This window comes from Myxocyprinus asiaticus, chromosome 42 (genome assembly GCF_019703515.2).
Source record: "Myxocyprinus asiaticus isolate MX2 ecotype Aquarium Trade chromosome 42, UBuf_Myxa_2, whole genome shotgun sequence".
In the NCBI taxonomy this organism is placed as follows: Eukaryota; Metazoa; Chordata; class Actinopteri; order Cypriniformes; family Catostomidae; genus Myxocyprinus; species Myxocyprinus asiaticus.
In genome coordinates, this window is record NC_059385.1 from 19,026,949 (window position 1) to 19,048,090 (window position 21,142).

The 21,142-nt window shown below is 38.4% G+C and overlaps 3 protein-coding genes across 3 annotated transcripts; 2 read left to right on the plus strand and 1 right to left on the minus strand.

Annotated features, from left to right (window-relative positions):
* Window positions 1–1,617: 1,617 nt before the first annotated feature.
* On the plus strand, window positions 1,618–3,388 carry LOC127432289 (P2Y purinoceptor 3). Its single transcript, XM_051683186.1, has one exon. It carries the CDS (start codon window positions 1,618–1,620, stop codon window positions 2,911–2,913), a length of 1,296 nt encoding a protein of 431 aa, XP_051539146.1. The 3' UTR covers window positions 2,914–3,388.
* A 548-nt stretch (window positions 3,389–3,936) lies between these two features.
* Window positions 3,937–11,813, plus strand: LOC127433036 (P2R1A-PPP2R2A-interacting phosphatase regulator 1). The gene is made up of 9 exons (XM_051684655.1): window positions 3,937–4,825; window positions 6,106–6,199; window positions 6,282–6,338; window positions 6,537–6,583; window positions 6,701–6,758; window positions 6,852–6,919; window positions 7,113–7,168; window positions 8,091–8,175; window positions 8,293–11,813. Exons 1-9 carry the CDS (start codon window positions 4,743–4,745, stop codon window positions 8,408–8,410), a joined length of 666 nt encoding a protein of 221 aa, XP_051540615.1. The 5' UTR covers window positions 3,937–4,742; the 3' UTR covers window positions 8,411–11,813.
* Window positions 11,814–11,853: 40 nt separating this feature from the next.
* Window positions 11,854–20,990, minus strand: c42h17orf49 (chromosome 42 C17orf49 homolog). The gene is made up of 6 exons (XM_051684657.1): window positions 20,706–20,990; window positions 20,528–20,622; window positions 20,091–20,192; window positions 13,961–14,190; window positions 13,699–13,800; window positions 11,854–13,298 (listed from the first exon to the last, which is right to left on the minus strand). The coding sequence occupies exons 1-6, from the start codon at window positions 20,724–20,726 to the stop codon at window positions 13,234–13,236; spliced, it is 615 nt and encodes a 204-aa protein (XP_051540617.1). The 5' UTR covers window positions 20,727–20,990; the 3' UTR covers window positions 11,854–13,233.
* Window positions 20,991–21,142: the final 152 nt, after the last annotated feature.

Genomic DNA, 21,142 nt, shown 5'->3' on the forward strand with positions numbered 1-21,142 from the left:
AACCGGTAAGAACGGCAGTATAGTGTTTACTTACAACGCGAAATTGGGATAACAGGCAAAAATGTACCTGTGTCGATCCTTTTTTTTTGTTTTTTGTTTTTTGGCTTAAACTGTTTATAACCTTACCCCGATATATGGAAGCTGTTTAAGCTGTTTACATTTAGCATAATTGGTGTAAGATTGTTAGATGTAATCTCTCTTAAAGAAAAATTTTAAATTAAGCTCAACGGATTTACAATGGAAGTGAATGAGGCCAATCCATAAACGTTAAAATACTCACTGTTTCAAAAGTATAGCAACAAGATTTAAAAAATATGAATGTTAACATCATTTTAGCATGATAAAAATATCTTATTACACAGTGCTCTGGAATACTCTATTCTGATTGGTTAATGGCGCCATCTAGTGGTCTGACTTCTCTGAGTAACAACCGCACATCAAAGGATTATGATGTATCAGACCGGTCATCCGGCTATTGCGAGTCATCTGTCCTGCTTTTTGGATCACTGTGCAACATCTCAACAAGTAAGATAATCAAATAATTTCAACTCAAATCAATGTTTCATGTCCATTCATTTATTTATTTGGCAAGCAGCTTTGTAATAGGCTGGATAATAAGCAGTCAGACTCTTTGACATTATTTACAAAATAAACACCAACAGAACTTTGACGCAAAACCGGAGGTGGATTACAGCTGTTCAGCGATTTATTTCTTCTCACATAATTACATAATTTCAATGCAAATCAGTCTTGTATGTCAATTTATTTATTTGCTTACTAGCTGTGTAATAAGCGGGATAATGTATAGTCAGCCAGTTGTTATCGCAAAATAAACCCCTTAAGGAGATAAAAGTCCTGATCACCTTGTCAAGTTTTATTTTGCGATAATAACCGGCTGACTGTACTGTACATTATCCCTCATATCAAGTAAAAAGAATACATCAGTTTAACAGAAGAATGAATGTAAGTGCTTTTATAAAAGTATAAGCTTCACATTTCTGCCTTTAAACCCAACAAAATTTGACCCCATTTACTTCCATTGTAAGTGCCTCACTGTAACCTCAATCTTTGCTTTCTTAAAAGAAAATGAAGGGTGAGTCAAAATAATTTTTGTGGTAATCAACATTATACTTTAAATGCTGTTGATTGAGCTTAACTTGTACTGAACCCGGAATATTCCTTTAAATGGGACCAAAAATGGAGGCTGGAGAGATGAATGAAGGGATTTACGGGATTGTTTGTTACTTATTGATGGGGTAATAGAGCAGAAGAGGCTGAATCAGCACAACATGCAGATAAAGTTGAATGGCTAAGTCATTGGTCAACTTGCAGTTTGCTTGGAAATATACTACAGGGCAGACTGTGAAGTTGAAAGCTAAGATTTACAATGTCATAGTAGTGTTATTGTTATATATTGGACCAACTATTGGATCAAAAAATAAGCAATGTTCCCCTTTTTTCTCAATTTTTGTGGATTTATGTACTTCCAGGAGATATTTTAATGAGAAAACTCTGACGTTTGAAGAATGTGGACCTTTTAGATTGAAGTGGAGAAGTCTCCAAGGAGTTGTGGACGAAGACAATGATGTGGCTTTGTGGTTACAAGATAAACGACAGATGATCATGAAGACCATGGCTTCGCCTCACACAATCTCCAATGTACTGGTGCTGTTGGATGTCAATGCTTCAGATCTTCAAAACCACACTGCACCACACAGCTGCAGCATCGATGAGTCCTACAAGTACGTCATCTTACCTCTCTGCTACTCCTTGACCTTCTTGCTCAGCCTCGTCTTGAACTCCACTGTTCTACTGCGTTCCTACCGCTGTAGAGGCGGCCGCCAGTGGAACACTTCGCTCATCTACATGGTCAATCTGGCATCTACAGATCTGATGTACAGCTTCTCTCTGCCGTTCCTCGTGGCCAGCTACGTCATGCGTGATCATTGGGTGTTTGGAGACTTCATGTGCAGGTTGGTGCGCTTCCTGTTTTACTTCAACCTCTACTGCAGCATCTTCTTTCTCACCTGTATATCCGTCCATCGCTACATGGGCATCTGCCATCCAATCAGAACCATCGCCCTGGAGAGCAAGCGGGCGGTTAGAGGCATTTGTACAACTGTATGGGTAGTAGTGTTCATACTTACCTGCCCCATTGTCCGTTTTGCCAAAACTGGGGAAGTAACGAGGATGTTAGGGGATGGAATGAATGAAGGGGGTGATCCTTTGTCCACAGGTAGCACAAATTCAGGAAGAGTTGAAGTATACCGGAACTGTTGGGATGATGCCATAGACAGTGAGTTCTCAGAGTATGTACCCTATGGAATTGTTCTTCATCTGCTGTGCTTCTTTTTCCCGTTCATCGTAATTGCATGGTGTTACTCACAAGTGGTACGTACCATCTTCCAGTCGCTACCGTCCCAGCCCCAAATGCAGGAGGAAGGGGGGATGTGCAGTGGGGACGAAGGGGTCAAGGATAGGACATCCGTGTCCATCTCTGGCTCTCTGAATGCTCCATACATCAACAGGCGCCGTAAGTCCATCAAAACCATCATCACCATCACGCTTTTGTTTGCGCTTTGCTTTCTGCCCTTTCACATCACAAGGACTCTCTTCCTCATCCTCAAAGAAACAAAGGTAGTAGAGTGCCAAACCATGCGGATGGTCTCCATATGCTACAAGATCACTAGGCCCCTGGCATCCTGCAATTCGTGGCTCAATGCGCTCCTTTATTTCTTAACAGGGGACAAAAGTTTAGCCTGCTGTGGACGGACCAATGCAGGTCAGCAAACACACCTTCTCTGGCCTTTACAGATTCTTGGAGGACAAAAACTAGATGATCGAGAGCAGGGCAATCCACCTAAAGCAGATGAAGGTCATGAGAGTGACTCAAAATCATCAGGAACAACATAGTTGACTACTGCAGGTCAGGAATGCACAGGAGGATATCTCAATGGGAGTGTACTACTTGCATGTTTTATTGTTCATACAAGTATTTGATCTAGTAGTTACAGTATATCCACCCACCTCTTTTAAAAATTTTTTTTTTTTTTTTTTTTTTATGAGTAAAAAATGAAAACCTTTTAGTATGAATAAAATAGGGATTTATTAAACAATAACTGTACTTATATAAATTTGTTACAAGTTGCTGACTGACAAGAAACCGTTAACAGGTGGAAGGAATATACACAAGAAACAGGAAGCATAAAGTTATTAATTTACATCTTGTTTAGCTCTAAATTATTAGGCAAGGCGTGCCCTGTATCTTGTTCAGATCCTGGAACTATGTTTGAGTTGCACATGTTTAGTATTTTACAGTTTAATAAAGCTTTGTTTTTAAATGCACTCTATAATAAATAAAGAAGTACTTTAATAAAATAAAAAATTAACAAAACGTTTTGCAAAGATTAAAGCACACTTTTTCAGTATGGAATCTTATAAGCACCTGGTGATCTGGGGTCACAGGTCTTATTAACATGCTGGCACTCCCCCATCCAGACAGTCAAAGTAAATGATTATGCTTGATTTATGCTTGAATATGTAAGTTTATAATTCCTGAGCATTTACCATTTCATAAGTAACACTAGGTATTCATTATATGAATGTTATTCATACTGATGAAATTTACTTTATCAGTTACATCTTTTACATAATTTGTGACTGTGATGTGTATCCAAAGGTGATTCCTCTGCCTTAATCAACAATGAAAATGATCTTAAATATTTACATTTCCTTTTCATTAATAAGATTACTTTAAACTTAAATTAAGATGAAAAGCAAAAATCACAATATAATATACTGAAATAAGGCTAAGAATAATGGGCAAAGTAATATGCAGAAGAAAAATGTAAGTCACATATTCACTTTTCTGAAGCCTTGGTAATGCAGTGGTTTATCACTTCATGCAATTCTTTAGTCGACCAGAGCGAGGCGCTGTTGTACAAGGAGATGCACAATCTCTATTTGGTTGCGGGAAATATTTTTTATTTTCTAAATTAAGATATGACCGGAAAACTTTTAATGTATCCCGTGTTTGAGACAGTATCAGCAGGCACTTTCAGAAGAGGATGCTTCCACCGACATACCCGAGGATCACATGTTTGATCAGGATTGTGTTATGTCATTTTTTCGACTGCTTTACAAACTAGCAGGTAAACTTGAAAAAAATAAGCCGTGCCAGAAAGATTCACCTTTATCACGACATTTGACCGAAAAGACTTGAAAAACGTATTTCCGATTACTTTCATCTGTGCTTATTCGCTTGAAGGCTGTTCGATATTTTAGTTGTTTTTTTATTTGCTACGTTTTGAAGTTGGTTTGGATTAAAAAGCCAAAGGACCTTGTCGAGTTTGGGGATTTGCATTGGAAGTTGTACTTAATATATATGCTTTATATTCTAAATGTTAAGACAGTTTCCTTAATGCAAATAAATAACTGTATTATGCTCGCGCTTACGGCGACGAAATCAACTTGAGGAGTTTATACGAAGTTTGAGCGCGAGCTTATTAGTATTAACTGAATTATTGGCTCGAACCGACTCGATATTGCTTAAAACATTCAAGAAAATGCGATAGACGACAAGTCAAGGGAAAGCAGTCCCGGGGAGTGAAATTGGATCGGGTGTTTTGGCGAGAGGCCTGCTGGTCGGGCTTTTGCCGGGGGATATTTCAGGCTCAGGCGGAGTCGGGGCGCGTTCAGCCCGGCCGTGAGTGACGCGCAGTCTCGGTGCCAGAGGACGAGCTATGGAGAGGATGGAGGTGGACCAGTGCGCAGGCGCAGGAGGAGCCCTCCGAAGGTCGAACAGCGCCCCCATGATCAACGTCAGGTAAAAGAATTGCACTTACAACAGTGAATAGAATCCACACTTTTCCTGAGCAACCACTGGGGGGCTCCATGATGATTGTTATTGCCTGTTTTCTATTTTGGGTCTCGAGACGCCATGTAAAATCTGCCAAAACGAGCGATCCAGAGGAGAACAACAACTATTTAAGTGTTATTTGGAGTAAAAATGAATGTCAGACTCAACTTGTGCATTTTTTGGCTGTCATAACAACTATACAAATAATTATTGATATCCATGTAACTAACCTCGGACCATCGCTTTATGACATCTACACACTCAGGTGAGGCACTGTCTATAAAACACTGTCATCTCGGCTCTGTGAGGTATATGCATGAACATTTTTACAAATGTAATACCTTAAACATTACATTACCCGCTAAGAATATACGCCGATGTGAGCGAAAATAATGGAGACCAAATCGTGGAACACTTTCACGTTCAGGAAAAAGGTGGATAGACAAGAATAGAGTAGAATTGAAAATGTATTTCCTTATGAATAGGTGATTTTATTGTAAGTATGACTGTGAAACATAAATAATCTGAACCCAGAACAATTTTTCAAGATGTGTGATATGTGTTGAAACTGCTCAATATCTGTTATTGTGTCATTTTTTAAAGGGATAGTTCACCCAAAAATGAAAATTCTCTCTTCATTTACTTACCCTGATGCCATCCCAGATGTGTATGAATGTCTTTCTTCTGCTGAACACAAATGAAGACATTTAGAAGAATATTTCAGCTCTTGTCCAAAACATTGAAGCTTAAAAAGCACATAAAGGCAGTATAAAAGCAATCCATACGACTCCAGTGGTTAAATCTATGTCTTCAGAAGCTAAATGACAAATGTGGGTGAGAAACAGATCAATATTTAACTCCTTTTTTACTATAAATTCTCCTCCCTGCCCAGTACGTGGCAATATGCACGAAGAATGTTAAAAAAGAACTAAAATATTGATCTGTTTTTCACCCACACTTATCATATTCCTTCTGAAGACATGGATTTAACCACTGGTGTCTTATAGATTAGGTTTATGCCGCCTTTATGGGGTTTTTGAAGCTTCAAAGGTCTGGTCACCATTCATTTGCATTTATGGACTTACCAAACTGAAATATTAATATAAAAAATTTCATTCGTGTTCAGAAGAAAGAAGAAAGTCATACAGATCTGGGATGGCATGAGGGTGAGTAAATGATGAGAGAATTTTCATTTTGGGTGTATTTTAAGTATTCCGGTCATTTTATGAATTTTTTTTGTCTTGCAGTCACAACAGTGATGGAATGACATTATTCAGCTCTAATAGTTTGGCTCGGTATCGTCGGAGCAGCGTGTCTGTAAATCCGAGCTGTCCCTTGCGGGTGAGTGTGCACTGAGACTGTGAACATCAAGGTGGAGCATTTGCTTTGAAGGTGTCATTAATATGTTGCTTTTGTGTTGCAGACCCTTCCTCTGTCCCCATTCTCCCTGTCATGTGAGAGATCTGAACACAAGAGACAGGTGAGCACTAAAGACTTGATCAGGAACGCCAAGTAGTCTTGATGGAAACGCACACTCGGGTGTTCAACACATTTGGCATTCCATTCGATTTCTATTTTGACATATTTAAGACAGAACCTGGTAGACTCAAGTCCCTTAGATTCATTGCCATTGCTTAGATAACAATTATCTTCTCTAACATGACTGTTTCTCTCCCAGATTGAGAATATGGAGCTCACTCTGAGAGGGAGTTTACAGAGACTAAGGTAACCAGACTACTCCTCACAAATGTCAAGCACATTTTTGCACAGTGTATGGTATCAAAGCCAAAGTTGTTTTATTACTTATTTATTGGTTTTGTGTTTTTTTCCCCCTCCTGTAAGTGCCTCTCCTGCCATTCCCTTCCCTCCTGCGAGTCATTGGCATGACCAACTGTCTCCAGTGAGTATTTCTCTCTCGTAAGGTTTAATCAGGTTTCAGGTCATCAGTTCTAGGATTTCAATCCATTGTCTTCTCTCTGTATGTCCCACACAGGGATTCCATTCCCAGGACAGTGGTGTCACTCCTAATTCCTCACCCAGTCCAATTAGAAGGTTTCGCGGGTATGTTTCTGAATAAAACAACAGTATTTCTGTCATTATTTGATGAGTTATCAGTTGCCATTGAAGATTGTCTGAATATATAGGATATTAATTCCTTCTTCAGATTTCCAAACTAACAAGTTTGGATTTCAGAAATAAACTTTTGATGTGATGATGTGAGAACAAAACTTTTCATGTGATCTTGATCAAACAGAGGATCTGTGAGCTCTGGAGTGAGATGGCCATCAGTTGTACCTTTGAAAAGGAAAGGTAAGTAATGTTGTGCATTTCCATTAGGCCTTATTTCTTATTTCTTAACACAAGTGTAAATCGTACCTAAAACCATTCTTATGTAAACTGTTGCATTCAGTTCAGTGGGACAACTTCTGCACAAATGGACTTAAGAATGAGTTACAAAAAAATGTGTTCTGCTGATGTTTCATAAATAAGGCCCTTTTAAAATAATAATAATAATAAAAATACTAATAAAATGGTTAAAAAAAAAAAGAATTAAAATAAAAGTACAATTTAGTACAATCATAAAAAAATGTAAAACAAATACAAATAATAGGGGCCTGGGTAACTCAGCGAGTAAAGACACTGACTACCACCCCTGGAGTCGTGAGTTCGAATCCAGGGTGTGCTGAGTGACTCCAGCCAGGTCTCCTAAGCAAGCAAATTGGCCCGGTTGCTAGGGAGGGTAGAGTCACATGGGGTAACCTCCTCATGGTCGCGAATAGTGGTTCTCCCTCTCAATGGGGCGCATGGTAAGTTGTGCATGGATCACGGAGAGTAGCATGAGCTTCCACATGTTGTGAGTCTCAGCGGTGTCATGCACAGCGAGAGATGTGATAAAATGCGCGGATTGACTGGCTCAGAAGCGGAGGCAACTGAGACTTGTCCTCTGCCACCTGGATTGAGGTGAGTAACCGCGCCACCACGAGGACCTACTAAGTAGTGGGAATTGGGCATTCAAAATTGGGAGAAAAAGAGGATAAAAAAATAATAATAAAATAATACAAATAATAAAATACAATTATAAAAAAAGAATTGAAATAAAAGTAATTAACAATAATAAAAAAAAATGAAGTAATAAAATTTAAAAAATGTATTAAAAAAAATGCAATGAAAAAATAATAAAAATAAAGCTTATTTGGATATTACTAATTAATTTTCTTCTTCCTCAAATCAGGTGGAGTGGAATCAGATGGGCCGCCCAAAAAACTCTTTGTTGCCGGAGTCACAGACCCAGCTCATGTAACCAGTTACACAGTCAGGTAAGGATCTTGTAACGCTGCTCAGATAATAGTTATTAGACCGTAAATATGTGCCTTCTTAGAATAGGTTCAGATCCAGTTAATTACTTATTATCAATCCTTATTTCCTGTACATAGTGTTTCACAGTCAGTGGACTCTTCCTCTGGAGCTGCACCTGTAGGTTCAAATGCCCAGGCCAGCCCCCTCTCCCTCTCCCCTCCACCCGCATTCACCTCTCACCACCCCAGCGTCTAGACATCAAACACCAGTATTCACCACAGCCAGAGCTCTGGTGTTCTTATATTAAGACAAATCTTCGTTCCGAACTTGGTTCTGTTCCTTTCGACGATCTATTCTCCTGCTTTTCAGTTTGGTGCTATGATAATACTCTGTTCAGTTCAATCGCTTTCTAAGGATATTCATCCAAGTCGGGTCATCTATTTGGAAGAAATTAAAACGCAATATAAGCAGACAAAGGCAAGAGTGTTGGATGGATCTAAAATGACAACAGAAGCTGAGTGCTGCAAGCTATCATGTAATTTGTGAATAGTCTTCTGCCAGATTTTTGGTGCCTGTGGACTAGAAACTTGTATTTCTGATATAGTATCTGCAATAATAGATTGCAGTTGAGTGTTCAAGCTATTGCAGCCTGATGCAATGAATAACTTCAGTGTACAGCTGGAAGAAAAAGACAGGTTGCGGCAAAACACTTTTGTATTTTGGTACATCATCAGCTTCCATTGACGGGTCCAAAGATCTGGTAAAATATCCAGATTGAGCAAAAGCCTTGAAAACAGATAATAGGGAAAATGAGTGTTAGAATCAGTGGGCTTCAGCGTCCACATTTTTGTTAATATGTGAATAGTGTATAAATATGTGAATAATGAAATATTATTTTGGTATGTATTAATCCTACATTTCTCTTGTGTTTATCCCAGTGCTCTGATATCTGTAAATATGTTTATTTTTCCATATAGCTTTTAGTTTGGGCTGAACCTTCAGAGTTTGCAACATATTCTTTAAAAAATTGGAAATAAAACCAGAGCACTCATTAAAGATTTTCGTTTAGATTCCTTAAAATGAGTACTGTAAAGAGCAGACGTCTCACACTGCGTCTACACTGCATGTAAGCGACTCAACAAAATCAGAATACAGCTGGATGAATCAGAATATATGTAAATATGTAATAATGTCGCTGGGCAAAAAATCTCAATGATAGACTTCATTTTCATTAAGCAAAATTATTTCTTACAGCTTTCATTCTTTGGACAGGTTTTGTGAGATTCATCCAGTTGTAACAATCAAAGATTTCTACAATACAAGCACGCAACTTCGTTATAGTCAACAAAGTGGTGTTCGTTTATAATAACGAGACCATCTCGCTGCTTGCTCTTAGTGTAGAGGTGAGGTGTCAGTTATTCTCCGAGCACATGCATTTGAAATTCCACGTCCAAAACTGACCTAGAATGTCTAGATTGAGAATGAAACTGATCTAAGGCAAGCTGCTTTATAAGTGTGAAAAGCATTTATCAAACTGTTTTCCCCAGAACGAAATACTGCATATGTGCCGCAAAACCCTTGAGACCTATGTACAAAAGTCAAGGACCGATGTATTTGCAAGGGATGGGATATTGCGTAAATAAGTTATACAAATGTAATAACAAACTAGACCATTTTTACTTTCATACAAACACGGTTTCAGTGAATATTGTATTTTTTCCTTTTTTGTACTATTTGCACAGTGTTAGACAATGTTAATCAATCTTGCCGTTACATGAGTGGGATCATATTTACTTCTGTTGTTACGGATCTTGTTTGTACATTTTATGTGTTTGCGTTGTTTCACTTGGGAAATGTTTCGATTTTGAGCCGAGAGTTTCACCTTAAAGGGACAGTTCACCCAAAAATGAAAATCTTGTCATCATTTACGCACCCTCATGTTGTTCCAAACCTGTATGACTTTCTTTCTTCCGTGAAACACTGAAGGAGATGGTATGTAAAGGTGACTTAGACTAGCATACTGCCTAAAATCTTTTGTTCCATTGAAGAAAGTCATACGGGTTTGGAACAACATGAGGGTGAGCAAATGATGACAGAATTTTCATTTTTGGGTGAACTATCCTTTTAATATGTTTGGCATTAGAAACTGACAGATGCGTCACTTTGTTGTTCTAGCTTTAAACTTTATCCACTTTTAGCTTCAAAGACGCTGTTCTGGATTGTGGATTTAAATCGGATGTATAAAAGTTGCAGGAATTGTAACAGGGTCAGAAGCATTGAAAATTATCATGTGTTATTCAAACTGGAAGCCCTTTACAAACATATTTTCCCACAAGACATTGCATTATTAATGGCATTATGCAAGTCATGTTGACTGTGGCACCTGTTATACTGTTGAATGTGTGAAGTCTCCTTGGTTACAAAACGTTACAGAAGTAACAGTACTTTAATATCAATGTAAAATGTCAGCATTCTTGTTTTTAGTGTTTATCACTTCTGACTGCTTTACAGTTTCTAGAGCTGCATACATTTGAAGATTTTCCTCTGTTTCCATTTTTAAAGGAATAATTCGTTAAAATAAAGAATTAAAATTTGGTTGTAATTTACTCCCCCTCATGTTCCAAACAGATGACTGCGTCAGTCACCATCTACTTTCATAGTATGGAAAAATGATGCAATGAAAGTGAATGGTGACTGAGGCTAACATTCTGCTTGGCATCTTCTTTTGCGTCATATGATTTAAACAACATAAGGGTGAGCAAATGATGACAGATTTTTTTCATTTTTGGGTGAACCCTTTAAATATCAGGAGGAATATGTTGTTCAATATGATGTCATTGCCTTTCGTTTTCAATCACAATAATGTGATGAAAATGAATCGTTTTATTTTTAAGTTTGAATTCCAAAGTTACTTGCACTGGTTGCCATTTGCTGTTTCCAGTTGTCAAGGTCCTTGAGATTTTTTAAAGATTGATACCAATGTTTATGGGTCTTGAAAAGAATTAATTAATGTGAAATATGCATTTAATTGAATATTGAAAGTTGCTGGAATTATTATTTGTCACGTTCATCAGAATAAGTTCCATTTATTCATCAAGAATCTGAAACTTGGGAAGATTGAGAACTGAGTGATCTATATATCATATTCTATAAAATCAGTTCAGTTGTATTATTAATTTTCCCATTGTCACCGTGCCATTTATTTTTCAAAACTGTCATACACACTTACCTGCGATAGGATCAGTTATATTTGCGGGTAAGAGATGAGAATGAAGGATGTGTTTCTTTTGCAAATGTTTTCTTCCAAGGAAGAGTGCCATTACTAAGTTATTTGTAAAAAAGAATTAGAAGTGGAAAAGCCAGTGTACGAGTTAAACAGTTTTGTGGATCGAGGATTGTAAGCGTGCAGAAAGCATTCTAATCAAATGCCAAAGTCAATAGCTTTCTGCCTATCAAATGTTGTAAAAATATTCTAGAAGCCAGAAAATAAAACTGAAAGATGGATATTTTTTGACATGTTGGTAGCAAAAGTCAATGTACTCCCTCTGAGTCACACAAGATGAATGTCCAATTATAAGAGAAATTTCATGCAACATCAAATATGTATATTATACCATATATTCTTTATGAAAAAGATAATAAAAACTCATTTTATTGATTTTTACGCTGTCTTTTTATGCTTTGGTGAGCCATCGAAAATCTACATTTGTAATTTAAGTAGAACCAGATGCAACATTGTGTGTTTTCAGTTGAAATGACCTGTTTAATAGCCATCAGTTAAAAATAATATATATACATCATCCTATTTACTACACTACATACATACATACATACATTAAAAGCTGCACTTAACATACAGTGGCAGTGAAAGAAAATAACACTTCTTCCGTAACTATTTTTGCTTGCATGTTGCCATATTTCCCTACAATCAGCATCTCTTAAAGGGATAGTTCACCCAAAAATGAAAATTCTCTCATCATTTACTCACCCTCATGCCATCCCAGATGTGTATGACTTTCTTCAGCAGAACAGGAACAAAGATTTCTATAAGAGTATTTCAGCTCTGTAGGTCCTCACAATGCAAGTGAATGGGTGCCAAAATTCTGAAGCTCCAAAATGCACATAAACACAGCATTAAAGTAATCCAGTGGTAAATCTATATATTTAGAAGCTATATGATAGGTGTTGGTGAGAAACAGTTCAGTTTACTGTCACTCTCCACTTTTACATTCTTCTTTTGTTGTTGGTGATTTGCATTCTTCATGCATATCGCCACCTACTGAGCAGGGAGGAGAATTTATGATAACAATTTATTTAATATTGATCCGTTTCTCACCCACATAAATCATATTGCTTCAGAAGACATGGATTAAACAACTGGAGTTTACTTTAATGTGGCCTTTATGTGCTTTTTGGAGCTTTAAAGTTCTGGCCACCATTCAATTGCATTGGATGGACCTGCAGAGCTGAAATATTCTTCTAAAAACCTTCGTTTGCGTTCAACAGAAGGAAGAACGTCATAAAAATCCAGGATGGCACAAAGGTGATTCGTTTTTAGGTGAACTATTCCATTAACCAAGAAAGGTTTACTTTTATCCAAATAGGCCTGTAAAAAAAAAAAAAAAAAAAAAGTTAAAAACAAGCTTACAAGTACAGGAGTACATCTGTTTGACCACTGCACCACGGTCCTGTAAACCTTTTACCGCATTATATAAACCAGCTACTTTTTTTCCATAGGTTCAAATTAAACCGTTCACTTTTCACATTTTTTCCATCAAATTCTGACTGTTATGCTCCATTTTTGCCATATCATAAGAGCTGAGGAAGTTATTTCATTGAGTAAAAGTATATTTCAGTAAATGGAAACAGTCATTTTAGTGATCTAGTTCAGGTTTGGTCTGGTGCTCTTAAGACCCACAGTGGAAAAGGGGTAAGAGGTGCCAACAGCAACATTTACAGTTTCATAAAAAGCATTTTCACCAGCATATGATCAAACTGCTGCTTCTTCACTTGAGCTGTTCTTAATAATTTTTTGATGCGCCTTTGCCCTGAACATAAACATGACTGACAGCTGTGGGTCAGCGTGACAGGAGGGGCAGATCACTGGAGTTCATTATCAGACTGGAATCCAGATTCAAGCTCTCTGTCAGAAAAAAAAAAGGAAAAGATTGTTTTCATCATATATTAATTTCTATTATTCAAACTTTAAAGTAATAATTCACAGAAAAATTAAATAGTCTCTTCTTCAAATAAAACTATCATATGGCTTCAGAAGACTTGGAATACCATTTTCAAAAGTCATATGGACTACCTTTATGCTTTTTTTTCAGCTTCTTTGGGGCCCGACAGCCCTTGGTTACTGTATGTTTTAATCATATGACAAGAGCGCCCAGGACAATCTGCTAAACTTCTCTTTTCGTGTTCCACAAAGTCTTAGATTTAGAACAGCATGAGGGTGAGTAAATGATGACATTTTTATTTTTGGGTGAACTATCCCTTTAAATGCATTGAATCCCAAGCTAATGGAGAAAATGAACACTCACCCTGGTCAAAGTTTGGTTTCTTTGTGGAGCCCTCTCCAAGCCCCTCGATATCCACCAAATCGCTGTTCACATCAGAGTCATTCAGAGCACTCAGAGTAACATCTGAAATAGAGAGCCAGATAAAGAACGTGAGCGCATTTACAGGTAAATATCAAAAACAAAAATAAACTGAAACGACACAACTTGTAAGAGGGAAGTATTTTTCTTATTAATTGCAATTTTGGAAATAACTCTCTTCCTTCATGTCATGAAAGTGAGTCACCTGCTGGTTTAGGGTTCTTAATTGCTGGTGGTAAAGACGGAGTACTCTGCAATCCTGTTGTCACGACAACCTGAGAGGTTGGCACAGAGATAACTGTGGGGGCCACTGATGCTGGAGGAGGTGGTAGCGTCACAGTGGTTTTCTTCATTGTTTTTTTAGGGGACTCTGAAGTGAGTGGGACCCTGCTGTCCTCATACAGCTTCCTTTTCACCGTGGTCTTAATTTGGGCACTAGAAGATTATGAGAAAAACAAAGAAAGAGAGAAAGAGAACTTTTATCTATAGGGGGAGGTTATTTTCTGCTATATTTAATTTTATACTACACAGAAAGAGAAAGATTTAAGGCAGAAAATAGCGTGTGTCCAATAACGCTTCCTCATATTTTAGGCAAAAATGTATATAATGTATGAAGAAAAGTGTATACCTTTAGTGTTATGATTGGTCACCATTTTCTTTAAGTTTAATCATATTTAATCACATTTTAGATTTTTTGCAGTTCACTGAAATTGTGAAATTGTAAATGGTTAACTGCAAAACAAAATATATTGTTTTATATATATAAGACAGTGCTTTGAAAAAGTATTTGCCCCCTTCCTAATTTCTTCTATTTTTCATACTAAACTGTTTGATCTTCAAAACAAGATATAACATAGAACAAAGGCAACCTGAGTAAACACAAAATACAGTTATACATATACAGTATATTTTTTTTTATTGAAGTAAAAAAGTTATCCAACACCTGTATCACCCGTGTGAAAAACTAACTGCCCACTTAAACTTAATAGCTGGTTGTGCCACCTTTAGCAGCAACAACTGCAACCAAACACTTTTGATAACTGGAGATCAGTCTTTCACAACGCTGTGGTGGAATTTTGGTCCACTCTTCTAGGCAGAACTGCTTTAGTTCAGCCACATTGGGGTTTTCGAGCATGAACTGCCCGTTTAAGGTCCTGCCACAGCATCTCAATCGGGTTCAAGTCAAGACTTTGACTAGGCAACTCCAAAACTTACATTTAGTTTCTTTTGAGCCATTCAGAGGTGGACATACTCCTATGCTTTGGATAATTGTCTTGCTGCATAATCCAGTTGTGCTTGAGCTTCAACTCACGGACTGATGACCAGACATTCTCCTTTAGGATCTTCTGGTAGAGAGCAGAATTCATGTTTCCCTCAAAGTGGAATTCTGTGTTTGAATTACACCAGATATAACGGGACCCCTGTCTTCCAACAGTTCCACTTTCGACTCATCAGTCCACAGAACATTCTTCCAAAAGATTTGAGGATCATAAAAGTGTGTTTTGGCAAAATTCAGACAAGCATTAATGTTCTTCTGGGTTAGCAGTGGTTTTCGCCTCGCCACTCTTCCATGGATGGCGTTTTTGACCAGTGTCTTTCTGATAATGGAGTCGTGAACAGTGACCTTTATTGATGCGAGAGAGTTCTGCAGTTCCTTGGATGTTGTCCTTGGCTTTTTTGTGACTTCCTGGATGAGTTGTCGCTGTGCACTTAGAGGAGGTCAGCCACTTCTGGGAAGGTTCACTACTGTGCCAAGTTTTCTCCATTTGGAGAAAACGTCTCTCACTGTGGTTCTCTGGAGTCCCAGAGCCTCTGAAATAGCTTTGTAACCCTTACCAGACTGATATATTTCAATCACCTTTTTCCTTAATTTCTGGAATTTATTTCGACCTTGGCATAGTGTGACGTTTTAGCCAACTTCATGCTGCTGAAAAAGTTCTATTTAGGTGTTGATTTGATTGAACAGGGCTGGCAGTAATTAGGCCTGGATGTGTCTATTCCAGCTGAACCCCATTATGAATGCAGATTTTGGGATTAGTAACTAAGGGGGCAAATACTTTTTCATACAGTCCCAGTTGGAATTGGATAACTTTTTTTGCTTCAATAAATAACATTACAATTTAAAAACTGTATTTTGTGTTTACTCAGATTGCCTTTGTTTTATGAAGAAATCAGGACTTTTTCACAGCACTGTACATATACATTATAAAATTTTATATATAATACATACACTATATTGCCAAAAGTATTCGCTCATCTGCCTTTAGACGCATATGAACTTAAGTGACATCCCATTCTTAATCCATAGGGTTTAATATGACGTCGGCCCACCCTTTGCAGCTATAACAGCTTCAACTCTTCTGGGAAGGCTTTCCACAAGGTTTAGGAGTGTGTTTATGGGAATTTTTGACCATTCTTCCAGAAGCGCATTTGTGAGGTCAGACACTGATGTTGGACGAGAAGGCCTGGCTCGCAGTCTTCGCTCTAATTCATCCCAAAGGTGCTCTATCGGGTTGAGGTCAGGACTCTGTGCAGGCCAGTCAAGTTCTTCCACACCAAACTCGCTCATCCATGTCTTTATGGACCTTGCTTTGTGCACTGGTGCACAGTCATGTTGGAACAGGAAGGGGCCATCCCCAAACTGTTCCCACAAAATTGGGAGCATGGAATTGTTCAAAATCTCTTGGTATGCTGAAGCATTCAGAGTTCCTTTCACTGGAACTAAGGGGCCAAGCCCAGCTCCTGAAAAACAACCCCACACCATAATCCCCCCTCCACCAAACTTCACAGTTGGCACAATGCAGTCAGACAAGTACTGTTCTCCTGGCAACCGCCAAACCCAGACTCGTCCATCAGATTGCCAGATGGAGAAGCGTGATTCGTCACTCCAGAGAACGCGTCTCCACTGCTCTAGAGTCCAGTGGCGGCGTGCTTTACACCACTGCATCCGACGCTTTGCATTGCACTTGGTGAGGTATGGCTTGGATGCAGCTGCTCGGCCATGGAAACCCATTCCATGAAGTTCTCTATGCACTGTTCTTGAGCTAATCTGAAGGCCACATGAACTTTGGAGGTCTGTAGCGATTGACTCTGCAGAAAGTTGGCGACCTCTGCGCACTATGCGCCTCAGCATCCGCTGACCCCACTCTGTCATTTTACGTGGCCACCTGAACACATTTGGAACACCTGAATTCAATTATTTGGATGGGTGAGCGAATACTTTTGGCAATATAGTGTATATATATATATATATATATATATATATATATATATATATATATATATATATATATATATATATATATAATACTTTTTTTTAAATATTTAATCTGCTTTTAGAATGTTTTCAGTCAACTTAAATTGTGAAATAGTGTAAGTGAAAATGTATATATAACAAAATGTGTATACTTTTGGTGCTATGACTGGTGTATGTATGTATGTATGCATATATATATATATATATATATATATATATATATATATATAACACACCGATCAGCCACAACATTAAAACCACCTGCCTAATATTGTGTAGGTCCCCCTCGTGCTGCCAAAACAGCGCCAACCCGCATCTCAGAATAGCATTCTGAGATACTATTTATTCCACCACAATTGTACAGAGCGGTTATCTGAGTTCCTCTAGACTTCGTCAGTTCGAACCAGTCTGGCCATTCTCTGTTGACCTCTCTCATCAACAAGGCATTTCCATCCACAGAACTGCTGCTCACTAGATGTTTTTTGTTTTTGGCACCATTCGGAGTAAATTCTAGAGACTGTTGTGTGTGAAAATCCCAGGAGATCAGCAGATACAGAAATACTCAAACCAGCCCATCTGGCACCAACAATCATCCATGCGATTATCTAATCAGCCAATCGTGTAGCAGCAGTGCAGTGCATAAAATCACGCAGATACGGGTCAGGAGCTTCAGTTAATGTTCACATCAACCATCAGAATGGGGAAAAAATTTTATCCCAGTGATTTGGACCATGGCATGATTGTTGGTGCCAGATGGGCTGGTCTGAGTATTTCTGTAACTGCTGATCTCCTGGGATTTTCACACACAACAGGCTCTAGAATTTACTCAGAATGGTGCCAAAAACAAAAAACATCTAGTGAGCAGCAGTTCTGTGGATGGAAATGCCTTGTTGATGAGAGAGGTCAAAAGAGAATGGCCTGACTGGTTCGAACTGACAAAGTCTACGGTAACTCAGATAACCGCTCTGTACAATTGTGGTGAGAAGAATAGCATCACTGAATGCTATTCTGAGATGTGGGTTGGCGATGTTTTGGCGGCACTAGGGGGTCCTACACAATATTAGGCAGGTGGTTTTAATGTTGTGGCTGATCAGTGTGTATATATATATATATATATATATATATATATGAAAAACAAATATATTATATATAATATACATATACTATGTAATTATATATATATATATATATATATATATATATATATATATATACACACACACACACAGTTGTGCTCAAAAGTTTGCATACCCTGGCAGAAATTGTGAAATTTTGACATCGATTTTGAAAATATGACTGATCACGCAAAAAAACTCTTTTATTTAAGGATAGTGATCATATGAGCCATTTATTATCACATAGTTCTTTGGCTCCTTTTTAAATCATAATGATAACAGAAATCACCCAAATGGCCCTGATCAAAAGTTTACATGCCCTTGAATGTTTGGCCTTGTTACAGACACACAAGGTGACACACACAGGTTTAAATGGCAATTAAAGGTTAATTTCCCACACCTGTGGCTTTTTAAATTGCAATTAGTGCCTGTGTATAAATAGTCAATGAGTTTGTTAGCTCTCATGTGGATGCACTGAGCAGGCTAGATACTGAGCCATGGGGAGCAGAAAAGAACTGTCAAAAGACCTGCGTAACAAGGTAATGGAACTTTATAAAGATGGAAAAGGATATAAAAAGATATCCAAAGCCTTGAAAATGCCAGTCAGTACTGTTCAATCACTTATTAAGAAGTGGAAATTTCGGGGATCTCTTGATACCAAGCCATGGTCAGGTAGACCAAGAAAGATTTCAGCCACAACTGCCAGAAGAATTGTTCGTGATACAAAGAAAAACCCACAGGTAACCTCAGGAGAAATACAGGCTGCTCTGGAAAAAGACAGTGTGGTTGTTTCAAGGAGCACAATATGACGATACTTGAACAAAAATGAGCTGCATGGTCGAGTTGCCAGAAAGAAGCCTTTACTGCGCCAATGCCACAAAAAAGCCCAGTTACAATATGCCCGACAACACCTTGACACGCCTCACAGCTTCTGGCACAATGTAATTTGGAGTGACGAGACCAAAATAGGGCTTTATGGTCACAACCATAAGCACTATGTTTGGAGAGGGGTCAACAAGGCCTATAGTGAAAAGAATACCATCCCCACTGTGAAGCATGGTGGTGGCTCATTGATGTTTTGGAGGTGTGTGAGCTCTAAAGGCACAAGGAATCTTGTTGGCAAGATGAATGCAGCATGTTATCAGAAAATACTGGCAGACAATTTGCATTCTTCTGCACGAAAGCTGCGCATGGGACGCTCTTGGACTTTTCAGCACAACAATGACCCTAAGCACAAGGCCAAGTTGACCCTCCAGTGGTTACAGCAGAAAAAGGTGAAGGTTTTGGAGTGGCCATCACAGTCTCCTGACCTTAATATCATCGAGCCACTCTTGGGAGATCTCAAACGTGCGGTTCATGTAAGACAACCAAAGACTTTGCATGACCCGGAGGCATTTTGCCAAGACGAATGGGCAGCTATACCACCTGCAAGAATTTGGGGCCTCATAGACAACTATTACAAAAGACTGCACACTGTTATTGATGCTAAAGGGGGCAATACACAGTATTAAGAACTAAGGGTATGCAGACTTTTGAACAGGGGTCATGTCATTTTTTTCATTGTTGCCATGTTTTGTTTTATGATTGTGCCATTCTGTTATAACCTACAGTTGAATATGAATCCCATAAGAAATAAAAGAAATGCCTTTTGCCTGCTCACTCATGTTTTCTTTAAAAATGGTACATATATTACCAATTCTCCAAGGGTATGCAAACTTTTGAGCACAACTGTGTATATATATATATCATATTTTTATTTCCATCATATTTAACCTGCTTTAAGCTTTTTTTGCAGTTCACTTAAATAGTTATGCTGTGTGACATGAATGTTTAAAAGTGCAAACATTCCATGTAATCTCTGAGTTAATATGAGATCATAAAAGAGGGCATGGATAATCATAGTACAAGAATCAGAATGAAAATATGATCAATATTATCATAGGTGGAGATCTTCAGGCTCTTACACAGTACGCTCCTTTATGACAGAGCTGATGCTGTTCAAATCATCACCAAAGCGCCGAACTGCAGAACGCAGCATCTCAATCTCTGTGTCGGTCCATTTGGCACTGAGAGGGATAGTAAGGAGATGCATGCACAGGAAAAGGACTCAGTTAAACAACACTGACCTTCCATCCTCCTCTTGCTTGTGAAAGCATACTGTTTTGGTAGCCAAATGACATTTATATTATCTTTATCATCCTAAATGCACAGTTTAACCCACAAAAGGCAGATAATTCACATTATATGCCAGTGTGAGGGCCACACAATGATTCTGTAGCCATATAATGAGTCCATCTTAACAGTTAAGCTTAGACCAGAAGCAAACAGTGCAATTAAAATTCTGTAGCTGCAGATGTTCCAGGAAGGAGGTTTCCTAAACATCTAATGGAAAATATCTCACCCTGCTGGAGAGGAGTCTGCCACTGGATGCAGCTGCATGGTCAGTTCGCCCAGTTTGGTGAATGCAGCGCCTGCTGCCGAGAAGATCTCGCCCACCTGACGGACATTCATATGTCTAGTTCATTTGTCAGTTGCTTAGTCATATTTCTGATGTAGAACAGATAGAGCTAATCTTTTACCTTCGTGGAAGCCGAGGTCATGCTGGAATGATGAGACCAAATCAACAGAAATGACACAAAAACAAAACAATGTAGTCGAGTTTCAATCAGGCAGGCTGGCTCTATATAAAGTTGAAAACTTTTAAAACAGGAGTACTATTATTGTTAGGGTCATGCACTGACTTGCTGTATAAATAAATGATGCGATAATTCATTTATATCTAATATAAATTCCTTATAATAGGCATGCACGTAACATAATAGTTCGAACTAAAAATTCCCAGAGTACAGTGCGAGTCTAAGACAAGGCGTGTGATTGGGCAGCACCTCAACCCTCCGCCAATCAAATGATCGCACACAAACAGCGCAACATCCATACGAAAACAGCCGAGTAGCCGATAAAATTCGAGTGCAGCCGAAATACGATCAACATCTACGCGAAAACAGCCGAGTAGTAT